The 15,418-nt window shown below is 38.7% G+C and overlaps 1 protein-coding gene across 1 annotated transcript in view; it reads right to left on the bottom strand.

The window, feature by feature from the left end:
* SLC26A8 (solute carrier family 26 member 8) overlaps nt 1–15,418 on the bottom strand; it is a 62,224-nt gene that overhangs the window by 16,231 nt on the left and 30,575 nt on the right. The window contains exons 8-10 of the mRNA XM_046639850.1: nt 7,873–8,020; nt 6,913–7,026; nt 1,964–2,041 (exon numbers count right to left, since the gene is read on the bottom strand). Coding sequence (XP_046495806.1) covers nt 1,964–2,041; nt 6,913–7,026; nt 7,873–8,020 — 340 coding nt within the window. The remainder of the gene's footprint in view (nt 1–1,963; nt 2,042–6,912; nt 7,027–7,872; nt 8,021–15,418) is intronic.

The raw sequence follows: 15,418 nt of genomic DNA, 5'->3' as shown, positions 1-15,418 counted from the left end.
CTAGTCCAAGCTTGCTCTGGTTTTCGGAGGCTCTTCAGTGACCAGTTGGTCTCAACAGGTCACTAGAGGAGGGAAGAGCAAAGAGGAAGTCAGCGGAAATGACTTGTTTCCCATATTCACCTTCTTCCCACGGGAGGATCTCCAGACTTTGCAATTTGCAGGGGGACATGGTGGGAAGGAAAAGAAGCCCAACCTCATAGGGTTTTTGCAACATTGTTGGCTTGAAGCAGGGTGTATGAGGGGAAACAAGTCTTTTCATAAAACAATACACAGTAAAAGTTTTACCTTTCTGAATATTAAGGTAAAACATGCTCATGTGTAAAGAAGAATTAAGCTTAGGTATAATTTGCCTCATCCAAGAGATAACCATTGTTAACATTTTGGCATGTTCTGTATATTTTTTTCACACATATTGAATATGCTATTCTGTATCGTGTGTTTTAAAAATGTGGGTTGGTCTCCTTGCTAACTAGTTGAGATCCTAGCCACGATGCTCCACCAATTGCTCCAATAAGGATTTTGCAACAAGCTATCCACAGTCTTTCAAGGAAGGAAGGAATCATTTATAGTTTAATACTCAGAGAGACCCATTGTTATGATAATTCAGATATTCTGCTGATCAGATCGTGTTCACATTTTCTCACCCAGAAACATCCTAACTAGATGCTGTAAAAATAATGTGATATAACATGGTTAGCCAAAAGCAAGGGCTGTTCTGTCCCCAACATTTATAATAAAGGAGTACTACCTACTTTTAAGACTACCCTTCAGTGAATTCTGACAGATTTTTATTTGTTTCGAATTTTTAAAAATTCTTATTCTTTTAGCCATAAAGAAAGTATATCCCTATTCGAAGTAAATTATCAAGTGGCCCTCCTAAAATAAACTCTGAGAGTTATAGCACCAAAGGTACTATATAGACTAAATTCTGGAGATGACTTCTGCTGGGAATCAGAGGATAGCTTGTGTCGTGAACACAAGCTTAATCCCACCCTCCACGCATAGATTCCATGGCTGAGTTCCAAAGTCCCTGAATCACAAGAGGAGAAGGCGGTAACAGCCTTGAGGTGGTCTGCTGTGCTGAAACCTGACCTTCACCGGGTGGGATGGAGGTGTTCAAAAGGATGCAGATAACGTTTACAGCCACTCCAGCTTCACAGACTGCCACCTCAGGGTGTCACCAAGCTGCTGTACCAGGAATAAAACCTCCTCCCACCTCCCTTAGGACTATCTAAAAATGGCTAAAGGGAACATTAAGGAAATTTAAAAGGAAATTATAGTCACGGAGAATTGATCCACATTGTAACTTTGAACAAATTGATGCCAGTAATCAATGCACCTGGCATCTCTAAATACAGGGTCATCAGTCTCACACAAAGGGAAGAAAGAGCACATAAGTATACAGAGGCATCCTCGCTGAACACAGAGTTAGGACTCAACTTTCAGACCCTGCCTTCTAGTGCTGTGAACTAACCAAGAGGCAGTGTGGCAGCGACAGGGGGAATGAGTTCACATGAATGCAGAACAAGGCCTTCTGGAAACAGTTTAGGAAAACAGATGGCATGAATGCACAATGAGTTTCTAAGCCTGTGTTGGGAATGGGCGTTCTGGCATCTGAAGTCTATTTTGGTCATCTGTAACTGAATCTTTTCTTATAAGGCTTACTTTATAGCTTAAGCAATAAAAAGAAGATTAATGAGAATGAGAATAATAACAATAATAACTAATGTTTCTTGAGCACTTATTACTAGCTCAACATTTTTCTCCATGTATTATATACATTATCTTCTTTAACTCCCAATCCTGAGAGGTAGACATTATTATTTTAAAGGAAAGGGGCTAGAGATAGGCTGGGACAGCCGTGGGGACAAGCTGAATGCACTTCTCCTCAGAGATGCCCCACCAAGAGGCAATCTGGAGATCTGGTCTTTCTTGACTTATTTATTTGATCAGTTCTACTTACGTTTGGCAGTTTGTAGAAAAAGGGTGCCACCTTCACCATCAGGAGCAGCATCACACCTGCGCCTATCAGAGATGCAAACTGAGGAGACAGAGCCGGTTGGAGAGAGACCATCAGGAATGTATTAGTCCCTGTCTGCAACTGAAGCCTTCTGCTTAGTGAGAAGCATGCCATTTTTGTCTTAAAAGGAGTTGAGTGTAACCATCCAGTATAAATGCCTTTTGTCGAACTGACATTTTCAGGTCTTGTCAAAGTGCTAAACATATACTAGGTGTTCAATGAATACTTGTTGAATGAACACAAGAATGCTTTCTGGAAAGTTCCAAATTGTCTTGGGTATTTGCATCTTTATTGTCATAGCTTTGTGCTATGAATCTGAAGTCTCCTAAAATCCAGCTCGCATGCCCTCCTAACTTGAACCCTTCCTCATACAGTTTGGAAAAGCCCTAGGAGACTCGTCACCATCAGCACTAAAATCCAACCGTTCCACTTCCGGTATCAGTAAATATCTCACCCCTCACTCTCCTGTTTGGAGCTTGGATAGCTTCCCACCTACCGGCTTCACTGGTGCTTCATCTTAAAAGTACATGGATAATCACTTCTGATTTACCTATTTCAGTTCCTCTCTGCTGCATTCCCATCAAAAAAAAGTTACAAACAGGAGTCAGGGCTGCAGATAGCAGTGCTGTCCATAGCAGCTCTTAATCCCACCCCAGCTGGGTTGACTACTCTGGGCTCCGTGTGACTTGGTAATCAGAGATTCTGGTTGGCAAATACAGGCAGAAAGCTAAGAAACATAGTTCCCTTTGCAATCTCAAGGCTCTCTGGACATAGTCGTGAACTCATTATATCCTCTATCAGTAAGTTTCCAGGGGCCGGCCCTGTGGCCAAGTGGTTAAGTTCGCACACTCCCCTTCGGTGGCCCAGGGTTTCACTGATTCGGATCCTGGGCGCGGACATGGCACCACTCGTCAGGCCTTGCTGAGGTGGCGTCCCACATGCCACAACTAGAAGGACCCACAACTAAAATATACAACTATGCACTGGGGGGATTGGAGGAGAAGAAGAAAAACAAACAAACAAAAAAAGATTGGCAACAGCTGTTAGCTCAGGTGCCAATCTTTAAAAAAACAAAAATAAAAATAGATAAATAAATAAATTTCCATTGTTTATGCCCCTAATAATAAAAAATATAAAGCAGTGTAATTCTCCACTGTGATGGGGGATGGGAGAAATAAAACTATAATCGCAAATCAAAATGATGGCGTTGACCAGCAAGAACTGAGGGAATCCCTCACATCTGAACCATTAAATGACCAGTCAGCAATGATTCTCTAATTTTTCTCTGTATTACTTAGGCGTGGAAAAAAAATAACTTTCTACTGGGTTCCTTCTCACCGCTCACTGCTGTTTGCCGTATAAATGCATCACTGAAGATAATAGCAATGAGATCAACGTCCTACTTCCTTCCTTCCCCATCCCAGCTGATTCACAGCTAACGTGAGCAACCTGACATGGAAAAGTTGAGCCACGTGGGAAAAGTGTAGGAAGAAAGATTCAGGAAAATGGGTCACTACAACGGAAACTCAGGAAGTTCTAAAGGCGAAAGCTTTATACACTGTGCAACTGAGGCCATAAGCTCCTCCAGCCGATGTACCTACCAGCCTGTTGCTGGACCTAATTTAAGGGTCCAGCTTCAGGCAGTCTGTTGGTACTATAGAAAAAACCTAAAAACTACTTTAATTAGCACAGGGAAAGATATCAGGACTTTTCCTTCCTGCTACTTCTTTCCTCCAAAATTCTTCTGATTATTTTTAAGGAAGCAAAGACAAGCAGATGCCAAAATAAGCTGTATAAAACCTAGATTAAAATGACCACGAATCCCATAAAATTTGCTGCTCAGAGAGGGTTGGGAGGCCTGCCAATAATTGCATGTCCCCCTTTGCTGCACAGGCAAAGGAGTGGGCTTTGGGATCGGGGTCCATCCTCCGTGGTACCGTGCCTTAGGCCGATGCTTGATGACTCAGCATCTCAGACCCAGCGCCTCAAGAGGGTCTACAGACAGCAAGCATGTAGAATTTCACATCTCTGTTTTTGCTCTGCTCTGCTTTTCCATCCTTTTTCGAGGCTTTCTTGAACAAAGACTGACTCTGCCTTCTCTCCAGGGGTTAAAGGTAACATGAGTTCCCACAAGCCACAGACACTATCCACATGCAGACTCTCAGACAGCAATTACTCCATTAGTACTGGGTTCTGTGAAGTAGGAGAGTAGATTGCCAAACGCTGGCCAGGGCACCTGGGGTAGAAGCTATGAGTTTTGAACATCTTAGGTGACAGGCACTATGATGGGCACTATGATCATCTAATTTAATTCTCACAACTGAAAGCTTATCCTGGCCCCATTTTACAGATGAGGACTGGAGCCTCAGAAAGCAAGAGTAACTTGCCCAAGGTCACACATCTAGGAACCGCTGAATCAGGTTTCAACCACCTGAGCAGCCGGGTCCAAATCCAGGCTCTTTCTACTGTCCCATATGTTTCCTCTAAAGGGAACACATTTCTTTCTTTTATAGTAACTCATTTTTTTAAGCATTTCTGGGAGTCTGGGAATAAGGCAAGAAGGTCAGTCCTTGGAAAGCAGAGATCAAGGAAAGGAACCCAATCATGGAGAACAGGGAAGCACAGTGGTCAGAACTGGAGAAGCAGGAAGATGGAGTGGGGGACAGCCCAATTGGCCACAGGCCTGGGGCTCTTTATATCCCCTCTGCCACGGGCCTGCCAACACCTCAGGCCCAGGCCACGGCTGGAAGGGGCAATGGGTTTTGCTGCAACCAGTTCAGACGAGTGGGTTCTAGACAGGGAAAAATTAAAGTGAGATCCAGACACATCCACACAGTTTCTATTTATGCCAGATAAGAAAGATAATAAAGCAGCCCTTGGTGGCAGGTCCTGTTTGAGAGCTTCAGAGCCAGCCCCTGAGCTTCGCTTTGCTATAGTCCTAAGGAACTTTGAAGAAGTGGAGGTGTTCTCAGGCAGAGTGAATCAAAAGTCCCCAGAGAGGCGGGGTGGAGAGAACACCTCACTGCTGTGGGTTAAAGAAGGCTGAATGAGTCTCAGAGGCCTTCGCCAGTGCACATCAGAAGCTCAGCATGGAGGCTGGGCAGCTCCAACGTGCAGGGCCCGGGGCCAGCAGCATTCTCTGCTTGAACCAGCAATTTGCACTGGGCAAATCGGGGTCTCAGGGAAGGGCTAACCAGCATCCCTAGGGACATGCCTCCCTGTGAAGGGTCACCGCACCGCAGAGAGAGACATCATTGGTAGGGGAGGATGCTGCATGGGAGAGCAATGCAGCAGCAGAAAACCGAATGAGAGTCACAGGCTGCCTTTGAGGCAGGCACTTTGTGGGCAGGCTAAAGGCCACTCCCAGGCGGAAGTGAAGCCCTTCTTCCTTTCCTGCATCTACACACATCCTAACACTCTTTCAATAACGCATCTAAGTCCCACTTCCTCCATCATTCTCCTTCTTGCCATATTATGGCACTTTTTATTTATTGTACTTATTCTGCACTTAATTTTACTTGCACTGTGATTTAGTTTTTTCTGTGTACATCTTTTCTCCTCAAATTTACGTTATGCTTACCTACTGAATAAACAAAGTGTGCTGTCAAAAGTTAGTGGGAACTAGTGTCTGGAATTGCCATTTCCATTTCTTCTTATCCTAAAGGCCTCTCATTTTGATTTCAAAGTTTTTGCACACTTGCATAGAACATCCTTCCTTTTAAAATAACCCAACTTCCTTCTTTCTGTCAAGGAGTAGTGGAAAAGAGCTACATCTTTTTAAAGGCCAGTGTGTCTGGCAGAAGCTCAATGACAACAAAACTCAGTCCACATAGAATGATATGGTATGTTCTTACTCTAGACCCATACTCGCACCCCTGCCTAACCTTCTGACTTTTATTAGCTTTCACCTTATATTTTACCTGTATTTACCCATGGACTGTGACACTTTATCTTTCCCCATTAAAATTTAGTGTCCATTCTTCTGACACTTCAGTTTCTGGCCATGGCTGTATCTTCCTACTCTGCTTCTGCGGCTTAACCTTGTCCTTGACCTCTATTGCTGTTTCTCCACCTTCTGAACCCTGACACAGTGCCTGGACTTACTCCAGTTTCCATTCTGATAGTTCTTCACTGAGCGACATAGCTCAGATGGGACACTTCCCATGTCGTCAACTTGTAAATTCTATCTAGTCAGTTCAAAACCCGTGAACATGGACTTACAAAATCTCATGCCCGCAATGAGACAGAGTTGCCTTTAGATCATTCTCTACCATCACTCTCCCTTCCCTCTCCCCTCCCACCCACTCGTACCTTTAGTTTACTAATTCGGAATACCTGAAGAGAGCCTGACCTAGGTAATTTTCTCTTATCAAAGGTAGAGTGGTCATAAATTCCCCAGGCTCATCTAGACAAATACCTTACTCTCTATCATGAAAGCCTCTTGCCAAGCTCTTTGAGGAAGCCAGGAAAGTTCTAGTTCTGCTTCCAGGATGGAGAGAGTAGTATTATTGCTTTCCCAGACTAGGACTGAGAATAGATCTCTCCAGAGGAAAAAATGTTAATAGGTGATGGTTAGTTTACCTGAAATATTATCTTTTAGGTGTGTTACATGGAAAATAGGTTTTTGTGGTCTAATAGACAGAAACATCTCACATAGAATAATATTTCTATTGAAAATGACTTTCAAGTTCCACATTGACAAATAGCTTTTAAGACAAAATCTAAGCAAAATTAAGGCAAGCCTGAAATCCAAATTCTTCCAAGAGATCTTCCCCAACAAGCATAACGTTAAAATAGCAACATTAAATGAATATAATCCTCTTCTACGAATATACAGATGAATAGACATAAATATCTTTATATATTAGAGATCAAATTCTATTTCAACACACCTGTTGTCTTCCTCCAGATTTATCCTGGATAATAGTCCTGATTACAGCACCAGTAAACACACAAGATCTGAAAAATGAACTGACGACATTGCAAAGGCCGATGGCTATTAAATCCTGTAAAAAAATGGCAGTCACTTTAGGCCCACTGTTTGGTGAAGAATGCTGATTTGAGTTTGAACTAAAGGTCTGTCTATTTCTTATTATGAAGATAGAGTTGTTTACATCACTTCAGACAACACTGAAATATTCTTAGAAAGAACAAAAGGATGGCAAATCTGATTTCTGGATTAAGTTGAATCTTCATTTTTAGCTAGTGATCACAAAAGGAAAGCACTTTTTCAAAGTGAGAAAAATGAGACTTTTGCCTTATTATTCTGTTTCGCGTGATCACTAAGACTTAAAATGACAGAGAGAAACATAGTACTATTTTTCTCCCTTCCTTCTATACTAGCCCAGAAGTCCAAGAGGGACACCTCTTGTTTCCATAGTTCCCTTTTGAGTTCTAGGGAAAGGGCCAAACTCAGAATAGTTGGAGATTTAAAAAAAAATTAAAGACTATTTCTGAGAGACCAGCTTATATTAGTAGCCTGATTTTGATATTCCGTAGTATTTCTTATTGCACCTCAGTATGTGGTTGACGTCTAAGGACTTGGTGGAAAGGAAGATAAAATTAAGAGGAGAGAGACTCTGCTGGCTTGACAACATGAAGCCATATGTTATCTTCCTGCTTCCCTATACCATATCCGTTCTAGGATATGTGAATAACACTCACATTAATTCAAGTGGCTTCAAAGTTAAGTATGCCACACTTCTCAAAAAATCCTTTGGTAATTATAGTTCAAATTATAGTCCAAGTGACTCTCTGGTTACAGAAGAATCCAGTCTTCCCATCAGCAAGAGGCTCAGATTGGAGAACAAAGACTTAAGGGTCAGAGGAAAGAGAAAGGCCTGCCCTCTTACCTGGTTGGAATTGACACTGTAGTTATGGAAACTGGCAATCTTCTTGCCCAGAAATATGAGCAGAGAGGAGCTCACTAAAGCTAAGGAGCAGGCTTCTAAAATAATTTGAGGAAGAATTTTGAAATCTGGTGTTACAGGAAACACGAAGCTGGAATAAAATGGTGGAATTATTCCCGGATAGCAGGAATCATTTATTGACTCCTCCCCCACTCCATCCTTACATTGGGCAGGACTGACCCTTTTTTTAATTATCAATAAGAGATAACAATAGCGACTAAGGCATTAGCCTGCCAGCACACCAAACCGAGTTACAAAAGACATTAAGAGAACATGCCCTGCTGTCTTCTAGTTCAAGGTTTCTGCTGTGTGGCAAGGGCAACAAATAGGACAGGCAAAATCACAAAGATTAATGAAAAATGGCTTATTTACACCATTTGAGACCAAACCCTGGTAAAAAAAAAATAGGCAGATATCACATCTAAAATGGTTTAGAGCTAAAAAGCTCAATGAATTCCCTTCTATTCACACTCAAATTTTCAGTGTATAATTTTAGTCATCGTCCTTTATACAAATTACTTCCAATTCTATCCATACTTTCCCTCCTGTAGTTTTTTTTCCCAATTTTTTATTGTGATAAAATATGCACAACATGAAATTTACCATCTTTTCCATTTTTTTTGTGTGTATAGTTCAGTGGTATTAAATACATTCATAATGTGCAACCATCACCACCATCCACTCTATAACTCTTTTCGTCTTGTAAAATGGAAACTCTATATCCGTTAATCAATGTCTCCTTTCCCCTCCACCACCCCAGCCCTGGCAACCACCATTATACTTTCTGTCTGTATGATTTGCTGCTCTAAGCATCTCATATAAGTGAAATAATGCAGTATTTATCTTTTTGTGATTGGCTTATTTCACTTAGCATAATGTCCTCAAGCTTCATCCGTGTTGTAGTATATGTCAGAATTTCCTTCCTTTTTAAGACGGAATAATATTCTATTACATATATGCACCACATTTTGCTTATCCATTCATCTGTTAATGGTCACTTACAGTTTCTTCCACATTTTAGCTATTGTGAATAATGCCGCTATGAACATGAGTGCACAAATATCTCTTTGAGATCCTACTTTCAATTTTGGGGTTTATGTATCCAGAAGTAGAATTGCTGGAACATATGGTATTTCTATTTTTAATTTTTTGCGGAACCGCCATACTGCTTTCCAGAGTGGCTGTACCATTTTACATTGCCACTCACAGTGCACAAAGGTTCCATATTCTCCACATTGTCACTAACACTTGTTATTTTCTGTCTTTTTTTTTTAATAGTAGCCATCCTAATGCATATGAGGTGGTATCTCGTAGTTTTGATTTGTATTTCCCAAATGATGAGTGATGTTGAGCATCTTATTATGTGTTTATTGGCCATTTGTATATTTTCTCTGGAAAAATGTCTATTCAAGTCCTTCCCCATTTTTTGAGTCAAGTTGTTTATTTTGTTGTTGTTGGGTTTTAGGAGTTCTCTATATATTTTGGATATTAATCCCTTATTAGATAGATGGCTTGCAAATATTTTGTCCTATTCTGTGGTTTGCCTTTTCACTCTGTTGATAGTGTCTTTTGGTGCACAAAAGTTTTTAATTTTCATGAAGTCCAGTTTGTCTATTTTTTCTTTTATTGCCTGTGCCTTTTGGTGTCATATCCAAGAAATCATTGTCAAATCCAATGTCTTGAAGCTTTTGTCTTATGTTTTCTTCTAAGAGTTTTATGTCGCATTTAGGTCTTTGATCCATTTTGAGTTAATTATTGTATATGGTGTTAGGTAAGAGTCCAGCTTCATTCTTTTGCATGTAGATATCCAGTCTTTCCAGTAGCATTTGTTGGAAAGATTGTCCTTTCCCCACTGGATGGTCTTTGCATCCTTGTCATTTGACTATATATGCAAGGGTTTGTTTCTGGGCCCTCCATTCCATTCCATTGGTCTTTTATGTCTGTCTTTATGCTGGTACTACACTGTCTTGCTTACTGTAACTTTGTGGTAAGTTTTGAAATTAGGAAGTGTAGGTCCTCCAACTTTGTTGTTCTTTTTCAGGATTTCTTTGGCTATTCAGGGTTCTTTGAAATTCCAAAGGAATTTTAGGATAGTTTTTTTATTTCTACAAAAAAATCATTGGGATTTTGATAGAGATGGAATTGAATCTGTAGACTGCTTTGGGTAGTACTGACATCTTAACAACATTACGTCTTCTAATCCATGAACATGGGACACAGTTCCATTTATTTATGTCTTCTTTAATTTCTTTTGTCAATGTTTTGTAGCTTTCACTGTACAAGTCTTTCACCTCCTTGATTAATTCCTAACTATTTTATTCTTTTTGATACTATTGTAAATGGAATTATTTTCATAATTTCCTTTTCAGATTGTTCACTGTTAGTGTATAGAAAAGTTACTGACTTTTATGTGTTGACTTTGTATCCTGCTACTTTGCTGAATTCGTTTATTAGTTCTAACAGCTTTTTTTATGTGGAATCTTTATGGTTTTCCACATGTAAAATCATATCATCTCCAAACAGAGATAATTTTTCTTCTTCCTTTCCAATTTGGCTGCCTTTTATTTCTTTTTCATGCCTAATTTCTCTGGCCAGAATTTCCAGTACTATGATGAATAGAAATAGTAAAAGTGGGCATCTTGCCTTGTTCCAGATCTTAGAGCAAAAGCTTTCAGTCTTTCGCCATTGAGGGTTATGTTTGCTGTGGATTTTTCATATATGGCTGTTATTATCTTGAGGAAGTTTCCTTCTATTCCTAGTTTGTTGAATGTTTTTATCATGAAAGGATATTGAATTTTGTCAAATGCTTTTTATGCATCAATTCAGACGATCATGGTTTTTTTCTTCCTTTCTGTTAATGTGGTGTATTACATTGATCTATTTTCATGTGTAGAACCATCCTTATATTCTAGGAATAAATTCCACTTCTTAGTGGTGTATAATTCTTTTAATAGTCTGCTGAACTTGGTTTGCTAGTTATTTCTGAGGACTTTTGCATCAATGTTTATAAGTTTTCTTTTCTTGTATTTGTCTGGCTTTGGTGTCAGGGTAATGGTGGCCTCATAGAATAGTAGGAGGTATTTCTTTCTCTTCAGTTTTTTGGAAAAGTTTGAGAAGGATTGGTAGTAGTTCTTTAAATGCTTGGCTTTTATTTCTGTTACTGATTTCTAACTTCATCCCATTGGGGTTGGAGAAGATAGTTTGTATGATAATCTATCTTTCTAAATCTATTGAGACCATATTTGTGGCCTAACATGTGGTCTATCCTGGAAAATGACCCATGTGCACTTGAGAAGAATGTGTATGCTGTCGTTGAGTAGAGTATTCTGCATATGTCTGTTAGATGTGATTGGTCTATCATGTTGGTTAAGTCCTCTATTTTCTTACTTATCTTCTGCCTGGTTGTTCCAGCCATTATTGAGAGCAGGGTATTGAATTTGTCAAGTATTACTGTAGAACTGTCTATTTTTCCCTTCACTTCTGCCAGTTTTGCTTCATATATTTTGATGGTCTATCGCTAGGTGCTTATGTTTACAAGCGTTATATCTTCTTGCTGTACTGGACCTTTTATAACATATAATGTCCTCTTTTGCCTCTTGTAAACTTTTTTATTCAAAATCTATTTTGTCTGATATTGTATACCCACTTCTGCTCTCTTTTAGTTGCTATTCAAATGGAATATCTTTTCCTATCCTTTCACTTTCAATCTATTTGTGTTTTTGGATGTAAAATGTGTCTTTTGCAGACAGCATATAGTGGATAATGTGTTTTTATCCATTCTGCCAATCTCTGTATTTTGATTGGAGAGGTTAATCCATTTGTGTTTAAAGTAATTACTGCTCAGAAGGGGCTTACTTTTGTTAATTGTTGTCTATATGCCTTGTAGCTTTATTTGTCCTTCATTTCCTGCATTATTGTCTTCTTTTGTGTTTTGTTGATTTTTTGGTAGTGAAATATTTAAATTCCTTTCTAATTTCCTTTTGTGTATATTCTATAGCTATTTTCTTTGTAGTTACCATGGGAATTACATTTAACATCCTGAAGTTATAATACTCTAATTTGGATTTATACTAGCTTAACTTCAATAACGAAAACTCTGCTCCTTTATAGCTCTATCCACCTCCCTTTTGGTTATTGATGTCACAAAATTACATCTTTATCCATTGTGTACACCAAAACATAAATGAATAATTCTTTTAAATGTAACTAGTTTCTTAAATTATGTAGAAAACCAAATGTGAAGTTACTAACCATTGTTACAATAATGCTAGCCTTTATAATTGCCCAACATTTACCTTTATTGAGATCTTTATTTCTTCATACAGCTTCATGTTACTGTCTAATGCCCTTTCATTTCACCTTGCAGGACTCCCTTGTACATTTCTTGCAGAGCAGGTCTAGTGGTAATGAATTCCCTAAACTTTTGTTTATCTGGAAATGTCTTAACTTCTCCTTCATTTTTGAAGGACAGTTTTGCTGAATATAGAATTCCTGGTTGACAGTTATTTTCTTTTAGCACTATATATTGGCCCACTGCATTCTGGCCTCCAAAGCTGGGGGGCTCACACGTCTCCATTTCAAAACTTACTACAAAGCTACAGTAATTAAGACTGGCATAAGGATAGACATATAAATCAATGGAATAGAATTATGAGTTCAGAAATAAACCTGAACAGGGCCAGCCCCAGTGGCCTAGTGGTTAAGTGTGGCGTGCTCTGCTTTGGCAGCCTGGGGTTCAGTTCCCAAACATGGATCTTGTCTGTCAGTGGCCATGCTGTCGCAGCAGCTCAGGTACAGAAAGAGGAAGATTGGCAACAGATGTTAGCTCAGCGCTAATCTTCCTCAGTAGAAAAAAAAGAAAGAGACCCAAACATTTATTGTCAATTGATTTTCAACAAGGGTGCCAAGACCTCAACTGGAAAAAGAACAGTCTCTTCACCAAATGGTGCTGGGGCAACTGGATAGTCTTACCCAAAAGAATGAAGTCAGACTCCTATCTTACAACATATTCCACAATGAACTCAAAACGGATCAAAGACCTAAATGTAAGACCTAAAACGATAAAACTCTTGGAAGAAAACACAGGGGTAAATCATCATGACATTGAACTAGGCAATGGCTTCTTAGCTATAACACCAAAAGCACAAATGACAAAAGAAAAAAATAAATTGCACTTCATCCAAATCCAAAACCGTTGTGCTTCAAAGGATCTATCAAGAAAGTGGAAAACAACCCAAATAATGGGAGAAAATACTTGCAAATCATATATCCGATAAGGGTCTGGTGTTCAGAATATATAAAGAACTCCTATAGCTCAACAACAAAAAGACAAATACCCCAATTAAAAATAGTCAAAGGACTTTAATAAACATTTCTCCAAAAAAGATATACAAATGACCAGTAAGCACATAAAAAGATGCTCAGTATCATTAGTCATTTTGTTGTTAGTGCTGTCAATTCGATTCTGACTCCTAGTGACCCTGTGTACAGCAGAGCAGAATCTTGCCTGGTCTTTTTGCGCCATCTTCTCAACTTCCAGCGCTATATCAGACAATGCTCTGCTGCTATTCGTAGGGTTTTCATGGCCAGTTTTTTCGGAAGTTGGTGGTCAGGTCCTTCTTCCTACTCTGTCTTAGTCTAGAAACTCCACTGAAACCTGTCCACCAAGGGTGACCCTACTTGTATTTGAAATACCGATGGCATAGTTTTCAGCATCACAGCAACATGCAGCTGCCACAGGACGACAACCAAACAGATGGGTGGTGTGGTTTCCTGACCAGGAAATGAACCCTGGCCATGGTGGTGAGAGCACCAAATCTTAACCACTAGACCACCAGGGCATTAGTCATTAGGGAAACACAAGTCAAAGCCAGAGTAATACACTACTTCATATTTACTAGGAGGAGGAGGATGATGATGATGATAATAATAATAATAATAATAATAACAAAATAAGTGTTAGTGAGAATATGGAGAAATTGGAACCCCTGTGCATTGGTGGGACTGTAAAAAGTGCACCTGCTGTGGAAAATAGTTTGGCCATTCCTCAACAAGTTAAACATAGAACTACCATATAATCCAGCAAAACTATTCCTAGGTATATACTCAAAAGAAATGAAGATAGGTGCTCAAAGAAAATCTTGCTCATGAATGTTCATACTAGCACTACTCATAATGACCAAAAGTTGGAAATAACTGAAATGTCCATGAACTGATGAATGGATTAACAAAATATGGTATATCCATATAATGGAATATTATTCAGCCGTAAATAAGAATGATCCATGGTATGACATGGATGGATCTTGAAACCATTATGCTAAGTGACAGATGCCAGAGTCAAAAGACCACATATTCTATGATTCCATTTATATGAAATATCCAGAATAGGCAAATCCACAGAGATAGAAAGTAGATTAGGTGGCTAAGGGCTGTGGAGAGGGGCAAGTGGGAGTGCTAATGAGTACAGGGCTTCTTTTTGGGGTGACAAAATATTTAAAAATTGGATAGCAGCGATGGTTGCACAACTTTGAGAATATACTAAAAATCCACTGAATTGTACACTTTAAAATGGTGAATTTTACGGTATATGAATTATATCAATAAAGCTGTTATTAAAACAAGATAATAAGAGAATATTATAAATAATTTTATGCTAATATATTTGACAACTTAGATTAAATGGACAAATTCTTTGAGTCACCAAAACTAACAAAGTATTCTCAGGAAGAAATAGATGTCCTGAATCATAGACAATGATTATATAATTTAATAACAGTTTTATTTAATAAACAGACTATTAGAAAATTGAATACGTAGTTAAGAACATTTTTACAAAGAAAACTCCAGGCCTAAATATCTTCACTGATGAATTCTACCAAACATTTAAGAAAGAAACAATGCCAATTCTATAGAAACTCTTCCAAAAATTGAAGATGAGAGAATATACCCCAAATCCTTTTAGGATGTCAACATTACTCTTATACCAAGACCAGACAAAGATATTACAAGAAAAGAACATCTCAGGCTAATATCCTTGATGAACGCAAATGCAAAAATTCTTGACATCATTTTAGCAAATCAATATATAAAATAATACATCATGACCAAGTGAGGTTTCTCCCAGGATGCAATGTTGGTTTAACATTAAAAAAGTAATCATGATACTAAGACTGAAAAAAGAAAAGAAATCTTCATGATTTGGGGGGCAATGTTATTTTCCTGTAGATCCATACTAGAATAATCTTCTAAACTGAATTTGGAAGCATAAATATCCTTTGGTTTCCATATCTTTAGATCTACTTTCTAAGTTAAAACAAAAGTCTTCTAAATGTTTTAGATAAGGTTTGCTACTTGAAATGTTTATTCTTCTGATTATTTTTATCATTTCATCTAGATACAGATGTATGACAATAATTGAATAATTGAATTTTACTTCTGAAATTTTGTGGGAAATCCAAATTCAGTAAAATGAACAATGTAGTAAATG

Source organism: Equus quagga, chromosome 15 (assembly GCF_021613505.1).
Source record: "Equus quagga isolate Etosha38 chromosome 15, UCLA_HA_Equagga_1.0, whole genome shotgun sequence".
Classification (NCBI taxonomy): Eukaryota; Metazoa; Chordata; class Mammalia; order Perissodactyla; family Equidae; genus Equus; species Equus quagga.
The sequence above is the reverse complement of the archived record's forward strand: the minus strand, read 5'-3'. Positions and strand labels throughout refer to the sequence as shown.